At 45.6% G+C, this 20,270-nt stretch overlaps 1 protein-coding gene across 1 annotated transcript in view; it reads left to right on the plus strand.

Annotated features, from left to right (window-relative positions):
* Positions 1-504: 504 nt before the first annotated feature.
* The window catches only part of Kcmf1 (potassium channel modulatory factor 1), a 52,630-nt gene continuing 32,864 nt past the window's right edge, over positions 505-20,270 (plus strand). The window contains exon 1 of the mRNA XM_038318002.2: positions 505-688. Coding sequence (XP_038173930.1) covers positions 673-688 — 16 coding nt within the window. The 5' untranslated portion in view covers positions 505-672. The remainder of the gene's footprint in view (positions 689-20,270) is intronic.

Genomic DNA, 20,270 nt, shown 5'->3' on the forward strand with positions numbered 1-20,270 from the left:
GGGCTCTAAAGAAGCACGCAAACACATGTTCCCCTGCGGTCCGCGATGGCCCGGCAGCCACGCGCCCGGACGCTGGGGAGCCATCTTCGGGGCGTTTCGCGTCCTCGTCCTCCCCACGCGCAGCGTGGCGGGCCGCGGCCGGGCTCGGGTGCTGCGGGGCCGCGGCCAGGTCACCGCCGAGCACGGTCGCTCGCCGGCCGCGGGGCCTCGGGGCGGCGAGAGGCGGGGCGGGCGTGCGGGCGGAAGGAGGCGGAAGAGGAGGAAGAGGAGAAGGAGGCGGCGGCCCGAGAGACGGGCGGGGGGCGGGCCGGGGGAGGGGACGAGCGGGATTTGCGGACGCCGCGCCGCTGCCGGGAGCCGGCGGGGGCCCAAGAGTGACCGAGTCACGGCGGGCGCCGGCGGAGCCGCGGCCGCGTCGGACCCGCCTCCTGGAGGAGCTCAGCCCCGGCCAGGCCCGGCCCCATTCCCGCCCCGCGCCGCCTCCCCGCCGCCGCCGCCGCCGCCGCCGCCGCCGCCGCGGGAGCGCTCCCCTGCCCACCCCGCCCCCGCGGCCGAGCCCGGGAGTCGAGTGGGAGTCGGCCGGCTGGGCGCGGGCAGCGCCGGGAGCCCGCGGTGGGGGCACACTGCAGCCGGGTGCCCGGGAGGGGCCGCGCCGCCAGCGTCTGAACTAGGATGTCCCGACATGAAGGTGAGAGCCGAGCCCCCGCCCCCACCGCCTGGGCCTCGGCCTACCCCGCCCGGGGTCCGGGCGCTGCCGAGGGCAGAGGGCTACCGGCGGGGACGCGGCCCGGGCCCCCGAGTCGCGGGACTCGGGGCCCCGAGGCGACCGGAGCCCGAAGAGCGAGCGAGAGCGGGAGCGGCGGCCGCTACCGTGGCTTGCGGCGGCGGCCCTGAGCTGGGCCTGGAGCCGGAGGCGGGGCGGCCGGGCGGCCGGAGGCTTTGCACTGTCATGGGGCGGGAGAGGGGGAGGGGAGGCGGCGGGGCCCGTTACCGGCGGGAGCCTGGCTCTCGGGACGCATACCGGACGCCGAGGCCTGGCCGGCCGGGCCGAGGGGAACCGCGGGGCCCCGGCGCGGCCTAGCTGCGGCTGCTCCCGGAAGAGCCCGGCGCGGGTGGCCGAGCCGGGTGGCGGGCGTGCGGCCGAGGCAGGGGAGCGGGGTCCGGGCCTGGCGGACGCGTCCGGTGTCCTGGAGACCGCGGGCGAGCGGTCCCGCTTGAGGGCCGCCGGCGGGAAAGCGCCGCGCTCGGGCAGCCCTCGCTGACTGGAGCTCGCCCGGCCTCGCGGTAGGCCTCGGCGCGTCCCTGGGCTCGGGTAAGCCAAGTTCCCGGGGCGGATCCAGCCCGGCCGCGGCGAGCAAACTCCCTGCTCCGTCACCCGGTCGGAGCGGAACTCGCTCCCGGCCGGCCCCGGGCCCTCGCCCGCGTGCGCTGCCCACCGCAGCAGCCTTACGGTCGGGGGGCGTTTGGACTTCCGCGCTGCCCCGTGAAAGCACGCTAGGGTTCTGTGGCTGCGAGTCAGGCCACTCAGGTCTCGGCCCCACGGCACAAAGGCAAGAGTGTTGGAAGGCCGACGGATGGGCGATGGACTGGTGAAAAATAAGTTAAGTTGAATTTACTACCATATGGTTTAGGAAGGGGGAGGGGGCTGTGTGCTCTTTGTTTCACTTCAGCAGGTTTTACTTTAAAAAGTAGTCACCCGACTTGGTGGAAAGTTTATTTCACTACGGTTAATGGAAGCTTGTAGAAGTGACTTCAAAGTACGGTGTCCTTTAGATTCTCAAGTCCTGGGGAGGTGTTTTGGGAGTGGAGAAAGTTTGTGGAGGATTGTAGGGTGTGCTTTACCGAGGGAAGGGCATTCTTAGGGAAATACAGACCGAGGATTTCCTAGGTTGTAAAACTCTGATTAACATATATTTCGTGTGAGTTTCAGAATTTGCATTCCTAATGGCAAGATTGAGATTAACTCCTGAGCATTTTGTGTTCACGGATTCTGTATTTTAAAAAGGGGGGGGGGGGAGACTTCTTGGTTCATTTTTGATTACTAACTGTTAAAGTGTTGGGATAGCAGGGTAATTATTTTAGCCCCAGTCAGAAACAGAGAAATATTTGGAACTCTACCTGTTAACCCATTCTGTATGCTTAATGGGAATATGTTTCTTATCACTGCAGTTTGAAAAAGTTGTAATTAAGGTCAATCAATTCCATTTGGAGACGTTAAGGTTAGCCTTAAATTGCAGCAGTAGGTAGGTGTATTGACCACCTTCAAGACAAAATGAAGGTTAGCATTGGCTGCAGGCTCTAACTCACGAACTAGATTAAAATAACAGAATCCCAGTCTAGGGAGATGGGTCTCTGAGATCTTTGCCCCTCACCTTAAAGAAGCATCCAGATCCAGAATATTCTTAATGAGTAATAGCCTGGAAAAAGAGTCCTTTACTCTCAGATAGTGTGCTAGAGTAATTAAAATGGCTTAGGTAGATACATCCTTCAATAAAAGACACACTGCAATTTAAGCCTGCCTTTCCCTGTTTGGGCCTGGAAAAGGCCCTTTTATAACACCTGTGTTGCCTTTTAGTTACTTGACATCTTGAAACTTGTAGCACCTTTCTTGGCAACTTAATGCCAGATGTTTCCTAAATGGATGTTGAGGATATTGTACAGTGTTTAACAAGTGATTTTATATTTCTATAATACATTAATTAAATTTATTACTTTATTTACTTGAGCCAGGGTCTCACTAAGTAGCCCTGGCTGGCCTGGCCATGAATTCTGCTTGCCTCTTCCTCCGAAGGACTGTGGTTAAAGTTATGTACCAACAGACAGTTGTAGTCTAAGGGTCTAGTCTTTGGCCTAATGCAGGAATGATAGTTTATCACTCACATCTGTTTGAGAGATATCTCTGTTTTGTATATTTCAGGCAATAATTATTTTCATCAGTCGGGATTTGACATATCAGCAAATAGAGGTTATAATCCCAGGTTTTCACCTACATTTCTCAGCTTTGAAAAAGCTGGGTTGTTTTGTTGTTGTTTTCCAGCTTGCTTTGTTTTTCCAAGGCAGGGTTTCTCTGTGTAGTCCTGGCTGTCCTGGAACTTGCTTTGTAGACCAGGTGGGCCTCCTCAGAGATCTGCCTAACTCTGCTTCCTGGGTGCTGGGATTAAAGGTGTGCGTCACACTGTCTGGCCTCAGCTTTGTTTTTGAGACAGGATTATGGTACCGATTTTTGGTTGACCTGAATTTACTATGTGCGTTAGACTGGCCTCGCACTCAAAACCACTCCCTCTGTCCACCTCCCTCCTGTGCCACCATACCTAGCCTAGCACTTTCTAGTGGTCTGGGTTTTGAGCTCTTTAATCATCTGTCCTCCAAATTCTCTGCAGTTTTTTTCCTCAGGAGTGTGACCCAGAACTAATGTAGTCTAGCACAGGGCAGAGCCGTCTACACTGCTCTTGTCTTCCTGCTTCTCCAGGCTTCTGTGCACAAGGAGCTTGCTACTTTGTCTTCTCTCGGCTCCAACCAATGGCTCTGTAGTATACAGACTACACAGCCCCGAGATGAACACCTGTCAAGAACAAGCACTGGACTGCTCTGAGAAAAATGGATGCAGCCAAGGACAGCAAGAAACGGTCTAGGCCAGGGTTAGCATACTTTCTCCAAAGTGAAGGACCAGGTAGAATAAAACACTGTATGTAGGCTGAGCCAGCTATGAGATCTGTCACTTCCATAGTTGTCATTTGAAAACCAGCTAATCAAGTGCTTGTGGCCATCTTCCAATTAAAACCTTATTTATGGACACTGACATTTGAATTTCATATAATTTTCATGTGTCATGAAATATGATTCTTTGAAACCCTGCCACCACCACCATTTAAAAACCTAAAAGCCATTCTTAGCTAGTACGGCCAGTCAAGAACTGGTGGTGGCCACAATTCATCCAGGTATTGGAGTTTGCCTGACTCTGCCCTTCATAGAGGCTTAGAGTTGGGCGGCCTGGAACTGTAGTGAGACTGTACCCTTGATGTGCCAGTATTTCCACTGGGCCATGAGCAAGTGTGGGATTGAGCCAGCTCCAGCACCTCATGAGGCAGTACCACAGAGATTGGGAGAAAGGAATGTGTCCGTGGAGGTGGCAGTGCCCCACAACAGAGAAGTTCCTATTTGCTGTGTGACTTAACTGAAGAGAATTGCAAGGCCTTTTCTCATTTCATTTTGAAATGTGTTTGTCATGTTAGCAGACATTCCCCAGGTACCAGCACCCAGTCACTGTGTGTTCTTTATATCAACAATCTCTCGTTCCATTTCTTACACACCAAACCCAGTCATTTTCTGTTTTCTCTGTTTACTTTTTAAAATGTCTCCACTGGGGCTGGAGCTCTTTTGTGGGGTACATGCTCCTGTTGTGTTCTTCTGCTTGTTCTTTTTGAGACAGGGCCTTAGGTGTCTCTGGCTGGCTTTGACGGTTACGTGACCAAGAGTGACCTTGAGCTCTTGATTTCTTCCTTCCACTTGCCTGCTTACAAGCCTGTCAGATTAATGGAGCGTTAGGACTTGAACTCAGAGCTTCAGACATGCTGGGTAAGCATTGATCAGCTAAGCTTCATCCCTGGCTTTGCAGTTCATGGTTAACCTGCATAATAAAGCTCTGGATTTACCACCAAAGGAAAATAAAAGTCAGCTATGGTGTCACCTGGCTCTTAGTTGTAGTAGTTTGTCCGGTAAGGCTGGAGGAGCCTTTGAGCCTAGGAATTTAATACCAGCCAGTTCTGTCAAGAGACAACAAAACGTTAAGGCTCATGCCTGTATTTCCAGCACCCTGTCAGGAAGCTGAGGCAGGGTTTAGAAGTTCAGGCCATCCTGTGTCACACACACACTATCTTAATGTCATGTTTTGGTAAACAGCATATTTGAAATGTATGCTATTAAGAGTTTATAAAATTCAGGAAATATCTTTGTAAATAAAAACCTGTCAGATTACTCAGCTCATTAGCTCAGTTATGAGTGTTGTAGTTGAGTGTGTGGACTAACAGATAGCTCTAAATCCTTGGACTGTTTGCTTACTGTGTAAATGCACTGCTAGGTACCAAGGAATGTGGGGAATAAGGAAACAGCCTTTCCCTTTAAGCTTGGTAGGAGAAATGGTTTGTAGACAGTTTCCCAAGTGAGCACTGCCTGAGGTGGGCCCGAAGAAAGGCAGTAAGCAAGTGGATGTCAGCTGCTTCCCAACTTTGCTCCTGCCTCTTTGGCCCAGCTTTCATTTATTTTGTGTACATGAGTGAGGGTGTGTGTGTGAGTTGGGCCAGCTTTAGAACTGAGTTCTCCCCTTCTACTGTATGGATCCTGGGCTCACACTCTGCTCACCGTGGCAGGTGCCTTTACTTACTGACACATCTTGCCCTGTTTGCCCAATTTTAGAGAGGGAATTTATTTTGATTTTAATATCTTGAGTGGTTTTTTTGTCTTCTTTTTTTGGGGGGTGGGGACAGGGTCTCTTGTTGCACAGGCTGTCCTTGAACTCCTGTTCTTCTACCTCAAGTTTTGGGATTACAGGTGTGTTCATTACTCTATGTACCCACTTTCAAGTACTTTTAAAGCTTGTTCTCTGATACTGTTTATTAAAAAGATATTGCGTGTATTTCTTTGTTCAGGAAGAGGGATGGCACATGCCCCAGTGTACCTGTGGTGGTCAGAGCACACCCTCAGAAATGGGTTCTCCTTCCCCTTCCCAGGAGTCCCAGGCTTCGCCCTCAGACTGTCGGGTTTGGTACAAGCATTTTACTTAGCTCTGCAACTGGCAGCCTGGCTACTGTGAAGTTTTCTGAGACAGGATCTCATGCATCATGCAGTCTTTATTTCCACCTCGTAAAGCTGAGATGACAGTGTGTACCATCATGCTTATGCATGTTTATGCAGTGCTGGGGATCAAACATGGAACCTCATGTATGCTGGCTGGACAAGCAGTCTACCAACAGAACTACAAACCCAGCCCTTTCCTGTGCTGCTCTTGGCAAGAGATAAAATTGTTAGAGGTGTCAAGTAGAAAGAAATCTATTCCTTATATTTATTAATTTCTTTGTTGGTTCTGCAGTGCTAAGGATGGAACCTAGAGCCTCCTGCATTCTAAACGAGGGAATTGCCACCAAATTACCACCGCAGCCCCTCTTATTCTATCCCAGGCAGGCCTTGAACATGTGACCCTCCTGCTTCACCTTCCATTGTAGTTGGGGTTGCAGGCCTGTGCCGCAAAACTGTCTTTCTGGCTTCTAATCGACTAACTTTTTGAAGATTTTTACTTGCATAATGACAATGAATATAGATGGGACAGGTGACAAATTGTTATTTGTTTCTCAGAAACACCTAATACTGTTAGCTTCCACAATACGAAGCACAGAGTGTATGGGCCGTCAATCAAGTTAGTTATCAGTTTATGTCATGTTTGTGCAGCACTGGGGATTGAACCCAGGACTCATGTACACATGCTGTAAGGGCTCTGCCGTGGAGCAACAGCCCTGCCCCTCAACTTTGGTTTTCTGAGACAGGATCACCTGTTGCCCTGAGTGGGCTCAATCAAACTTGATTTGTAGCTGAGGTTGACCTTGAACTCCTGATCTTCCTGCCTCTGCCTCCCAAGTGCTGGGAGTGTTGTGCCATTACACCTAGCAACTTCTTTATTGGCAAAAATTATGTATTAACTTTTTATTATGTACAACATGTTTAAATGTGTGTTTTGTAGAGTGTTACAACTTTTAGAAAGTTGTGCTCATTTGTATATGTTTTTCAAAAAATAAAACTAAATAGCACTAAACACATATAAAGACAGTGAATTGAAATATTTTTTCAGAATTTGATTTTTTCAGAATTCTCAAGCCACACTTGATAATTGGCATGCAGTTTTGTTTCCCACTGAAAAGATGTGTGCCATCGTGTCTTGGTTATGTTCAAAGATCGTGATAGGCTGGGCATTGGTGGCACACACCTTTAATCCCAGCACTTGGGAGGCAGAGGCAGGCGGATCTCTGTGAGTTCGAGGCCAGCCTGGTCTACAAGAGCTAGTTCCAGGACAAGCACCAAAGCTACAGACACTTCGAGTTCCAATAAACCACAGATTGTATTTACCTTTGACTTTCGCTTCTTTTTTTGCTATGTGTCTGGCCTAGAACTCATTTTGTAGCCAAGGTTAACCTTGAACTTGTGATCCTCTTGCCTTTTTTCTGAGGGTTGCAATTGTGGGCATAAGCCATCAAGCTCAGCTTCTTTTTCTGTAAACAACAGATAACATAAATTTGTGAGAAAACACATTGTATTTTAATTTCTATGTTCTTCATATGAAGTTCAACTTGTTCTAAAATAGTACTTTCTCCCCGCCCCCCCCCCCCCCCCCCCCCCCCCCCGTTTGTTTGTTTTGTTTTTAAGAGACAGGGTTTCTCTGTGTAACTTTGGAGCTGTCAGGAACTCACCTAGTAGACCAGGCTGGCCTTGAACTCACAGAGCTCCACCTACCTGTGCCTTTCAAGTTCTGGGATTAAAGGCGCACGCCATCATTGCCTGGTGTGCTGTCTTGTTTTCACTCTTGGAATTTTACATTGCTTGGCATTAGGCTGTGTGTGCACTCAGAAGACTGAAGCAGACAGATCAGGCAATTTCTGGCCAACTTAAGCTACATGAGACCCTGTCTCAAAAAAAAAAAAAGCATAAGAACCATAACCAAACAATTAGCAATAATTTTGTAATTAGAAAGGAAGCTTTGTCATAGTACAAACTTAGGAACTTTTTGATCAAGCACATCCAACCATTTGTCTTACATCCTTGTAGAAAGAAGCCTGTGTTTATGAATGTGACTTCATTTTCATAGCATTTACTTTATAATATCTGTTGTGTGCCTGAAGCTACCTTATTGGTTTGGTTGGTTGGTTGGTTTTTCACAATAGGGCTTCTCTGTATAACAGTCTTGATGGTCATGAAACTTGCTTTGTAGACCAGGCTAGCCTTGAACTCACAGAGATTCACCTGCCTCTGCCTCCCTGAGTGGTGGGTTTAAAGGCATTCTTCAACGCCCCACTCCCACCCTGCCATTGTTTCTTTTTTAAAATTTTCTATACACTGTCTTTTGCCTGCTTGCATGTCTGTGTAGTACATACGTAAGCCAGAAGAGGGCAGTGTGCCCCCTGAAACTGGAGTTACAGGTGCTGTCATGTGGGTGATGGAAATCAAACCGAAATCAAACCTAAGTGTCCTCTTTTTTAAATTGTTGTTACCTTTTAATCCCTGACTGTCCGAATCAACAGCTGCAACACCACCATCAGAAGTGGTTACTCTTTCAAAGCTACGAAGGGAACTTAAGATTCGAGGTTTGAGGTGGAATTCTGCTCAGAGAGACTGAATAGCAAGAAGCTCCCTTCCTCTTCTTGCCTCTCTCCAGAAGCCCTCAAGCCCTCCTACTCTCCTTGCCCCTCCTTAAAAACCCTTCTCCAAGCCGGGCGGTGGTGGCGCGCACCTTTAATCCCAGCATTCGGGAGGCAGAGGTAGACGGATCTCTTGAGTTCGAGACCAGCCTGGTCTACAAGAGCTAGCTCCAGGACAGGTTCTAAAGCTGCAGAGAAACCCTGTCTCAAAAAAAACAAAACAAAACAAAAAAAAACAACCTTCTCCACCTGGCTCCTCCCTACTACCTGTTAGCTACTGCTGACTCGGCCTCCTGACTGCACGTGAATTTTATTTAATCAAACACATCTTTGCAGCATTAAACAAATGTTCCAGAACATAAAGCAACACACCTTAAAATAATATTCTACAACACCTAGATCTTCTGGAAGAGTAGCCAGTGTTTTTAACCACTGAACCATTTTATTTATTTTTCTCATGTTGTTTCTAAACAGAGTTTGATGTGGCCCAGACTGACCTCAAACAAACTGTGTTGTCAAGTCTAGCCTTGAACCCCTGACCCTTCTACCTCTACCTCCTGAGTGCTGGGATTTCAGGTGGGTGCCACCATGCCTGACTCCATATGTTTCTAGTGAAGGTTAGTGAATTACCTTTGAAATGTTATCCCATAGTTGTTACTACTGTGAGCTACTTTCTTGGATGTGCATTCAAAGAAAACATCTATACTTCAAAAAAGTACAGTGCTGTTTGTAATTTAAAAAAAAAATTGAAGGTAGTGGTGGTGCACACTCAGGAGGCTGAGACAGACCAGTCTCGGAGTTCAAGACCAGCCTGGTCTACAAAGTGAGTTCTAGGACAGTCAGAGCTGTTAAACAGAGAAAACCTATCTTGAAAAACCAATAAATACAAAATAGTAATTTCATATTAATTTTAATGTTGTCCTAAGGGCTGTAACCTTTTCATTTCCTTAAATAATTTTTTTCTAAGTCACAAGAGGTTGTTTATTAAAGTTGAGGAAAGAAAAAGTCCTTAAGTATACAGAGTTCAGTGTAGGAGGAAGAGTGGGCTGTGTCCTGCCACCCAGCTAGCTTACACCCGAAATAACCACACAGAAATTGTATTAATTAAATTACTGCCTGGCCCATTATATCTAGCCTCTTCTTGGCCAACTCTCACATCCTGATCTAACCCATTTCTACCAATCTGTGTAACACCACGAGGTCGTGGCTTACCAGGAAATATTCTAACCAGCGTGAGTCTCAGGCAGGAGATTCATGGCGTCTGCCACACTGCCTTCTTCCTCCCAGCATTCAGTTCTCTTTTCCACGCCTACCTAAGCTCTTCCCTATCAAATGGCCAAGGCAGTTTCTTTATTCAACCAATGAAAGCAACACAAATACAGAAGGACCTCCTACACCCGTTCAGCAGTTTTTAAATGTGTCCATTGCTATGTTTTGGCCATGTACAGTACATATTGGAGCGGTAGAATAAAGCACACAATTTCCAAAGCTTAGGTTGTACCTAAGAAAATTTACTTGGGAAGGACATGAATGGTCAAAAAGCAAGGGGTACTCTTGGGATTGTAAGGACAGGAGAGGAGACCAGACAGGTATTGGCATAGGAGAGAACGTGGCTATGTAACTTGGCAATGATTATGATTATATAGCTGCAACAACAGAAGACCACCACTCAGCCTGGTGCAGTGTCCTGAGATGCAGACATGGCCCTCCCAGTACCTCTTGGTGGGGGCTACTGACTAGAGAATTGTTTTGAGTTTTGGCAAAATATAGAGCTTGGTGCAACCCTCAGTAATGCAAAATTGTTTCATCTTGTCTTTGGCTATGGTGCCCACCAGCGGTCCCAACAGACTTTGCCAGAGGTCACAGAATGTGGGGAGAAAGTATGGATGGATATGGACTCTTGAAATTTATCCTGCCACTAGAGAGGGATAGCCTGAAATGACAAGGTGGGTCAGGTGTGTCACTTTGGGCTAGGAGGAACAGTGACTGAGTTCTTCACATTTGGCCTAATTAGGTTTGCACATTATCTTCCGCTGAATTGTGTGTGTGTGTGTTTCTTTACATCTTACCCTGAGCTGGCATGAACTGTACCCTTTTTCAATAGCCGAAGGATTTTCATTTAGAAAATCACTTTTTTGTCTGTTATTTTTTGGTTTGGTTTGGTTTAGAGACAACATCTTGCTTTGGAGCCAGGCTGATCTGGAACTAACTGTGGATGGTGGCTCAGGCAGGCTTCAGGTTCACAGTCCTCTTGCCTCCACCTTTGAATTGCTGGAGTTACAGTCATGAGCCATTGGGCTTGACTGAGAATCTTTTTCAAGTGCTAAGTTCAGGCTAGGGAGCTGGTTCAGTGGATAAAGTACCTGCTAATAAGCATGCATACGACCTGTATTTGGGTCCCCAATACCCTCTAAAAGCCTGTAATTTACCTTTTGGTTATGACTTGTTTATTGTTCCTTTAAAGACCGATATGATGCCGTCTCTACCTGGGAAGCTAAGGAAACCCCCAGGAGCATCTCCAGATACTCCACACTCCATGCGTACTATTGGGCCTCCCCTCCCTTTGCTTGGTGGAATAGTATTACCCTTGAATTGTGAATACTACCACTAGTGCCTGGCTCCCCAGAGCTTCCTGTGAGGTACTATTAGATTTGTTAGAGTTTATCTAAAATAACCAAGACTCCTTAAAAACAACCTCTCCTGTTTTTACTTGGGGATGCCTATTAACTAACAGCAAAGAGGAATTGTGGTAGTTCGAGACCAGCCTGGTCTACAGAGCTAGTTCCAGGACAGGCTCAAAGCCACAGAGAAACCCTGTCTCGAAAAACCAAAAAAAAAAAAAGGAATTGTGGTAAAGAGGACCAGGAACTTTCTTAGAGGAGGAGTGAACAAACTACATAGAACAAAAACAGCCGAGGGGAGTGGAATCCTAGGGGCCTGGCCTGGGATGGCTCTGGGTTACATTTTGTTTCACCTCTGCTTCTGGTTTCAGGGTTAACTCTGCACTAATTGTACTGTGTATTTGAATTTGCTAGTCCTTTTAGTTGTTTCTTCGGTGATTATTTATGGAGTGCCTATCTTGGTGCCACTCAAAGGCATCCAGTGCTTGCCACAACTTGTATGTAGGTCCTTGCTGGAAGATGGTACTATTCAGTGGGTCTGAACACATGTTTGGAAAGTAAATGCTTTCCTATTGGGCTCTCTTCCAGTGTGCTGGAATTAATCTTGAAGTTTATATTTTACAACAAGGTAGTTAAACCATGTAAAGTATTGTAATATTTTGTCAACAGTTGCATGAGCTTTCCTCCTTTAAGTTTATTTTCATTTACATTTCTAGTCCGATTCTGCCCAGCAGTTCATTTCTTTCCTTTCCAGTATTAAACCGTGCATTCTGAGGTCTCGGTGCACATCTGCATATGTGAAAGTATGTTAGATTATTCCTCATAGGTTTGTAATTATTGTTGATGCTTAGTGAGAAAAGAGCTCAAGGGATTAAGTGTTTAATTTTGTGTTGAAAGCACTTAGTTTTTGCATTATAGGCTTTGTACAGTCCCGTTGCTTATGTAACTAACAACTGCTGGGGTGAGCAGCTAGACCCTACTCTGTCCTTCTTGGTCCACCAGTGTCCCCTCTGTGCCTGGCAATGCTTGGCAGTGCAAGCAGTTGGGATGCTCTCTGAGGAGCTAAGGACATTGAAGGAAAGCAGACATGCACTGTGTAAGAGTTGATGTGGACGTGTCTTTTTTTTCTGGCTTGATGTTGGAAAGGAAGCAGATAGTCTTCATGTTCAGGTACCCTGCTGAGCTGGCCTTTCCATGTTCTGATAGTTATTCATATGTTGTTTGTGTGGCTGTAGTTAGGAATAGACATAGTAGTAGCACAGGTCAGAAGAGGGACTGGGGGCTGGAGAGATGGCTCAGAGGTTAAGAGCACTGACTGCTCTTCCAAAGGTCCTGAGTTCAATTCCCAGCAACCACATGGTGGCTCACAACCATCTGCAATGAGGTCTGGTGCCCTCTCTGGCCTTCAGGCATATACACAGACAGAGTATTGTATACTAAATAAATAACTTTAAAAAAAAAAAAAGAGGGACTGGGTTGATACATATATATCTCTGTTCATAACCTAAGCTGGCCTCAAATTTAGCAGCAATTCTCTTGCTTCAACTTCCCAAGAATTATATTTGTATGTCACGTGTACTTAAATTCTCTGGTAGCTACATTTAAATGAGGTGCTATTAATTTTAATAAGTTAATAATACCCCAATATTATAAAATGCTTCTCCTCAACATTAGAATTATGCAATATTTTTGTTCTGATTTTAGGGGGTGGAGAGATGATGGCTCAACAGTTAAGATAGACTCCATAGGGGCATCAGGTAGGCGTGTGGTGCACGTGTATCCATGCAGATAAAACACTTACACACATAAAATAAGAATAAATCTTTAGCTTGTGGTAGTGGCCCATGCCTTTAATCCCAGTGCTAGGGAAGCATAGGCAGCAAGTGATCTCTGTTAGTTCAAGGGCAGCCTAGCATACAGAGTGAATCCCAGGACAGCCAGGACTGTTAACCGAGAACACACACTGAGAAACACTGTTTCAAAAAACCAAAATAAGTAAGTAAATAAATCTTTAAACCAAAGACCCCAGTTTCATATCTTTCAGGCTGGTCTCAAATTCATTGGTAGCCAAAAATGACCTTGAACTCTGGATCCTCCTACATCCCCATCCCAAATTTGTGAGTGCTTGTTTCATTACATATTGCTTTAAAATGATTAATTATTAATATAATTATTATTAATTAATTAAAAATTATCAACCAATTATTAATTGGTTTGGTTTGTTGGTACAGCTGGAAAATTGAACTCAGGACTTTGTGTGGTCCAGGCAGATATTCCACCACTGAACGACATCTCCAGCCATTAATGAGATATTTTACATTTGTTTATTAAGTCTTAAATCTGATGGGCATTTTATGTATCGTGTCTATTGCTACCTTTTCATCAGCAGTACTGCATCTCAGCGGAGTTCACCTGTAGATTCGTGCAGAGATTTGCGAGTTTGTCGAATCTTCGCTGGTTCCTCCAACCCAACTCTAAGGGATACGGGCAGGGACCACCCTGTTGTTTTGTTTTAATTATAATCCATTTGCTCACCTAAGGTCGGAAGGGTAAGGAGTTTGGAGTGATGTTAGTGTGTTGGTGGAGTTTTAATGCTTCTGCTCTGAGCGTGTACCGCTGTGAACATTGTGTTACTCGGGACAAGTTCCAAAGTGGTTCAGAGGGCGCCGAGTTGTGTCTGATGGAGGCAGAGTTTTCAGGCCTTAGATTGGAGTGACCGCTCTAGGTTTGGTAATTTATTGCCGATTCCTTTTCTTTATCTTTTTCTTTTTTTTTAAAGACAGAGTTTCTATATAATCCTGGCTGCCCTGGAACTCTGTATAAATCAGATTACCCCAAACTCACGGAGATCCACCTGTCCTTGGCTCCCAAGTGCTGAGCCTAGAGCCTCCTTGCCCACCTGGCTGCAGATACTACATTATAAAGAGATCTGATCTCAAGTATCTGTCCTGTTGGGTTTTGTGTGTGTTTGTTTGTTTGTTTGTTTGTTTTTAAAAAAGACTTGCTGTCAACCACAGACCCTGCCTAAAAAATAGCTGTGCTCAGGATAGAGCTCACTGATAGAGCACTGTGACAGATAGCCCTGGCGCTGACCTGGATGGCAGAGGACCGTCCTCTCCTTTCACCACAGGGTTGCTGGGGATTGAACTCAGGCATCCTCCTTGGTGGCTAGTGCCTTAACACTGGGCAGTCCCACTGCTCCTCATCTGTTAGAAACTTGATGTTTTCTGCCTTTGTTTCACTGAAGAAACAGTTCTGCCAAGTGGCTGGCATTCCCCAGGTTCCTCCTCTTCAGTTCTGCCCCGTCAGGTGACTGGAGCATCCTGTGCTTACTACATTTGTTTTCAGTAGTGTAAGACACTACAAGTGTGGTTAGGTGCTTTTTTGTTTTAGTGTTTCTTTTCATTTACTGCCTCACTCTTTAGCTAGGTACGCTTATGTTTTTGTTTTTGAGATAAGGTTTTTCTGTGTAGCCCTGGCTGTCCTGGAACTCCATCTGTAGACCAGGCTAGGCTGGAACTCACAGAGATCAATCTGTGTGAGGGTGTCAGATCTCTTGGAACTGGAGTTGCAGACAATTGTAAGCTGCCATGTGGGTGCTGGGAATTGAACCCTCGTCCTCTGGAAGAGCAGCAGCCAGTGCCCTTAACAACTGAGCCATTGCTTTAGCCCCTGTCCAGTGTTTTTCTGAGTATGATTCAAGTACTACCAGTATGGGCATCACTAAGTGGGCATGTCATCTAAAAAGTGCACCCCTAGGAATCATGAAGTTAAGCATGGGGTAGTGGTGGTGGCGCACGCCTTTAATCCTAGCACTTAGGAAGCAGAGGCAGGCTGATCTGCGTAGTTTTGAGGCCAGCCTGGTCTACATAGTCATTTCCAAGACAGCTACAGCTATATAGATAGACTCTGTCTCTTCTTCCCTCTACCCCCGCCACCAAGTAATCATGCTATTAAGTTAAATAAAAACAAAAAACCTAAGAAACACAGATAAAAAAGCCACCCACCTACCTTAGTGATTTTCTGTGGGGTTGGATTCACACTATCTGGGGCAGTTGTAGCCCTGAAATGCAAGGTAGATGCTTGGTTGTAAAATTTGCTGAAAAATTAGATTTTTGACTCTGCCTAGATTTATCTACTAGAGGAGAAATTGTAGAATGGGCCCAATCTGTATTTTAACAAGTTTCTACTTGGACCAAAAATGTGCTAAAGTATTTAAATGGGGCATGATTATTGCTGGTGACAGACACACATGGTCTGGGGATCATTTGCTAACTAAAAATAAAGCTGTTGGCCTGGTCTTACTCTTTTTGAATCACTGTTGTATTGTCACCTGAGAAGGGAGAAAGGTGTAGCTCACCACTGTCTGTTCACCCATGCTGCCAGCAGTTATTGACTTCATGTTTGGTGTCAGTCTGTTCTGAACAAAGCAGAAAAGGGTCTTATCCCCATAACGTTCAGACTGTGTTAGAAGTTCATAGGCCAAAGGAGCCCATTCTGGGTTTGTAAATAAAGTTTTATTGGGAAACAGTCACATCTGGCCATTATATGTTATCTCAGCTGCATTTGTAGCATAATAGCATAGTTGAGTACTTCTGTCGACCACTGGGGAGATTTACTATCTGGTTCTTTACCAAAGGAAAAAAAAAATCATAGGTTTCTGCAATAAACCATAAAAGAATAAATATACAGTAGAACATTTGGAGGTGGCAGAAAACCCAGAAAGCAGGTTAAGAAAATAGAACACCTTGTAAATAAGGGTATCAGAGAGGGCCTGTCTGAAGATGGGGCTTTTAAAGAGAAGTCTGAATTAATGAGAACATGGAAAGTAAAGGGAATACAGCAAGGCCTACAGGTCCTGAAACTTGGATGCTTTTAGAGAGGCCTGGTGGCTGGAGGGCAGTAATTGCTGTAGGAAAGGGGAGGAAAGGAGGTTGGCACAGTCGACCATGTCCTCCTACACACTTTTCTGTCATGTCCCTCCTGGGGACAGTTTAATTGGGAGTGTTTTAGAAATGTATTTCTGTAGCTCTGCAGCCGAAGGGGTCTTGGGTGAATGGATGGCAGAGGCTGGGGTTGTCCGCTGCTGTTCTTCACATAAATATCTCCCAGAAACCTTTGCAAAGTGTCACCCACATGTATCATTTTAAGTCTGATTTTTTTTTTACTCAGCCCCAGTATGTCTTAGCTTTTTTTTCTAGAAGGTGGAAGTATTGGTGAAAAACGTGTCTTCCTTAGTTAAATGTTCAGTCCTTGAGCCTAGAATTGGGTTGTCTTCCAAGATCTGAGTAAATTGGGAGCATGGGGACCATGGGAGAGAGTTGAAAGGGAGGGGAGAGGCAGGGAGGAGAGCAGAGAAAAATGTATAGCTCAGTAAAATAAAATAAAACTCTAACCCTAAGTCAAGAAGGAGCAGAGCCACTTCTATGGGCTCCACAATTACTGAGATATATAATTGTGATTTGGTTTGCATTTTATTTATTGCTAATAATTTGTAGTATTTTTTCTTGTATATTTTGGCCATTTGTATATACTTTTGAAAAATAGCTACTTATGACATTTGCTCACTTTAATTTTTCTTCCTATGCTATTTAGTTAATGTCTTTGTACATTCTTGTTTTTAAGTCATTGTTTCATGTCTGGTTTGAGAATGTTAAATGTATTTTCAGCTTATCTCTATATTCTGTGTTTACCTTTCTGTGATAGTTATTTTAGTTTGAAAAAAAATGGATTGTCTTCATTAACTTTCAATGAGGAAACATTTTTACATTATGAGTCAGTAGTCATGGAATCACATGCATTGGTCTGTCCCAAGCAGGAGTTTTGCAAAGTAGCACTTACTGGCCCTTTGAAAAATGTGTGGTTTTCTTCCTTCTGTTTCATTAAAAGGAAAAATACTGTTGTGACCTTCTAGATTGATTTCCCATTCTACTCAGGATGTGTCTTGCTAGTTGAGAACCTGCCCTCTGCTGCCCAAGCTTTGGGTGCTCAGGTTGAGGCTCTGGTGATGGGCACCAAGTTACAGAGGAAGTTTTTACACTGGAGGGGCAGGTGGGATGGCTGGAGTCTGACTGGGGTCATGAAAAGTGACTACAAACTCCATAGCTTTGGCGATAGACTAAGGTGTTGTTCACTAGAGAGTGTATTTCCCAAAGGGTGTCATTTCAGTTCAAGACACAAAGAAATTCTGTGGTGGTTTTTTTTTTTGTTTTTCGAGACAGGGTTTCTCTGTGTAGCTCTGGCTGTTCAGGAACTCACTCTGTAGACCAGGCTGGCCTCAGAGATCCTCTACCTTCTGAGTGTTGGGATCAAAGGCTTGTGCCACACCCCCACCCCCTGCTTGAAATTCTGTGTTTTTATAGGAAGAGTTGGCTACAGAAAGAGGAGATAGCTGGCCAGTGAGAGCAGTGTCTCAAACTGAGTGCCTCTGTAAGTAGGAGTGAAGCCTATTACAGACATTGATGGACTTGCCTAAGGTTCCAAAGGGGAAGTGGAACAAGGACTCCCTTATTCAGACTTCCGGTTCTCTTCTGTAAAGAAGGATGGTTGTGGGATCCTCTCTGAGGATTGCTGTGGGATGAAATGCTAATGTAAGGTCTGTGAGTTGGAGAGCACAGCAGGAATGAAAGGTGGCTCTGTCTTTATCATGGGAGAAGTAAAGGTGGGAGCAAGGTAGATAAAAGTCCAGGATTCCAGTTGCCACTTAAGGACAGTTTTGTCACTTTGATTATACCCCAAAAGTTTTAAGTAAACCACACATGGTGACACACAGCTGTAATCCCAGCAGTCAGGGAGACTGAGGCAGGAGTATTGAGAGTTCCAAGTCAGCCTGGGCTGACTTAAAAACTAAACAGACAGGGTCCAATGAAAAGTGGCAAGTTTTAGAAAGATTCGTGTGGTAGCATGAGAGGGATTGATTGGAACTTTTGACAAGGAGACTGCTTAAAGGCTTTTTGCTAAAATGAGCTTGAAATAAAAAGGCCTGATTTATCAGCAGCAGCAGGAATAAAGAGAAAAAGGTGACAGGATTGAGTCTCATTGTAAGAGAGCAAGGGACAGACACAGGGTGCTGGAAGAACAGCAGATTCTTCTAGCAAATTGGGAACATAAGGACGAGGGGGGGAAAACCATGTTCAGCTTTTGATATTTTGAATTAAAGGTGGTAGTGGTCCAGACATCTGGTAGGAATCAGAGGTTGGGAAATCCACACACTGCTCAGAGAAGAGACATCAGGACTGGAGGTTAGCATTTTATAGCCTTCTTCACCAAAGCCTAGGGATTGGCACTTTCTCAGGAAGAAAGCACAGGAATAGAGAAGGAATTTCGTATTTAACAGCAAGGGACAGGGGACTCAAGGGACAGAGCTCAAGGACAGAGGGATTAACTTGGAAGCTGACTTGTGTGACAGCACCTGTCCTTCAAGTATTGTTGGACTTGCCTGTTTTCTTTACCCAGGGTTCTTGGCAGTGGAAATGGGAGACAGGAAGGGGAGAAACAGAAAATCATCAAGTATCTGTTTGAGCCTGAGAATTTCACATGTGTTGACCCATTTAATTGTCATGTCAGTCATAATTTTATACCTATTTTTATTACAATTTTATTTTTGTGTTTGTGAGTGCGTGTGCGCGCACATGCGTGTGTGCACTCATGCAAAATTAAATCAGTAAAGCCAAAATAACTCAGCAAATTCTGTGTTATAGATTAGGAAGCTGAAGGCTTCTTTGTCCTCAGTCACATGAATAAGAAATGCTTTAAAAAATAGCCAGAATTTTGGACCAAATTTTATCAGAAACTGAAGCCGATGTCTGTTTCTGTTTAATTTGGAGGTCAGCAAACTTCTGTGTTTGGGCAGCTAGTGCATTTGGCTTTGTGAGCCACAGAGTCTAATTTATGGCTGCCCCACTCTGTGGCTGTGTAATGAAAGCAACCACCGATGATACAGAAACAGATGAACATGCCTGTGAGAGCCAGTTAATCTTAGGACACTGAAATTTGAATTTCTTGTAATTTCCAAGCTTGTTAAATACTACATTTATTTAATCTAGCCTGTCTTGTGGGTTGAACCCGAAGGCTGGAAATGGTAAGCAAGCTCTCTGTCACACCCATAGCCATAAATATTATTCTTTTTAAAGCTTCCTAGTCATTTAAAAATATAAATACCATTGTTAACTAACGGGCCAAATGAAAACAGATGTCAGGCCACATTTGGTCCACAGGCTGAAGTTTGATGATCCTTGCTTCCTTATATCTGTGAGTTGTTAGGTCTCAAACTCTTGTCAGACAGCTAAGGTGCCTATTAACATCAAAGCTGATGCTGGCTACCAGGTTCTCCTCCCTGCTTCCCTCAGTTCTTACCTGTTACAGGGTCTTCTTGGCTGGCATATCCCCAGCCCCTACCCTAAACTTCTCTAGCCCATGGATTGGGCTGAGCTGACCTTCCCCCAGCTGCTCTTCCTGTATAACCTATCCATTCTGGCTACACTGGCCTATTTTTTGGCATTTTTGATGCTGTCTCAGGTTCTTCTGTTTCTTTTCCCTCCTGACTCTGCTCACATGGCCCAGCTCAGTTGGCTGGTCATGTTCACCCTGAACTCTCCAGATGCCTCTGTGTCTGGCTATGCTCACCCTCATATCTACTGTTCTTTACTTTATGTCTACAATAAGCTTTCTCCACCATGCCTAGAGCAGTCATGCCCTCATTTTATTTCTTTTTTTCATTCATGAATGTTTGGCAAGATTATACGGATAATAACCTCATACGTCCCTGGTGCCCATGGAGCTCAGAAGAGGGTGTCAGAATCCCTGGAATTGGGAGTAATGGCTGGTTGTGTGAGTGAGCTGCCATGGGGGTACTAGGAACCAAGCCTGGGTCCTCTCTGAGAGCACTGAGCACTCTTAACTAGCGTACCAACTCTCCAGCCCCCACCCGCTACTGTTGCAAGGAACTGCTTGTTCATTCCTGCTGCCCAGAACCGAAATAATCACACAGAAACTGTATTAATTAAATCACTGCTTGACCCATTAGTTCTAGCTTCTTATTGGCTAACTCTTACATCTTAATTTAACCCATCTATTAATCTGTATATCACGAGGTCGTGGCCTACCAGCAAAGTTTCAGTACATCTATTTCAGGCTGTGGATCCATGGTATCTCCCTGACTCCCCCCTACTTTCTCCCAGCATTCAGTCCAGTCCTCTCCACCTACCTAAGTTCTGCCCTATCAACAGGCCAAGGCAGTTTCTTTATTCAT

Source organism: Arvicola amphibius, chromosome 2 (assembly GCF_903992535.2).
Source record: "Arvicola amphibius chromosome 2, mArvAmp1.2, whole genome shotgun sequence".
NCBI classification, from domain to species: Eukaryota; Metazoa; Chordata; class Mammalia; order Rodentia; family Cricetidae; genus Arvicola; species Arvicola amphibius.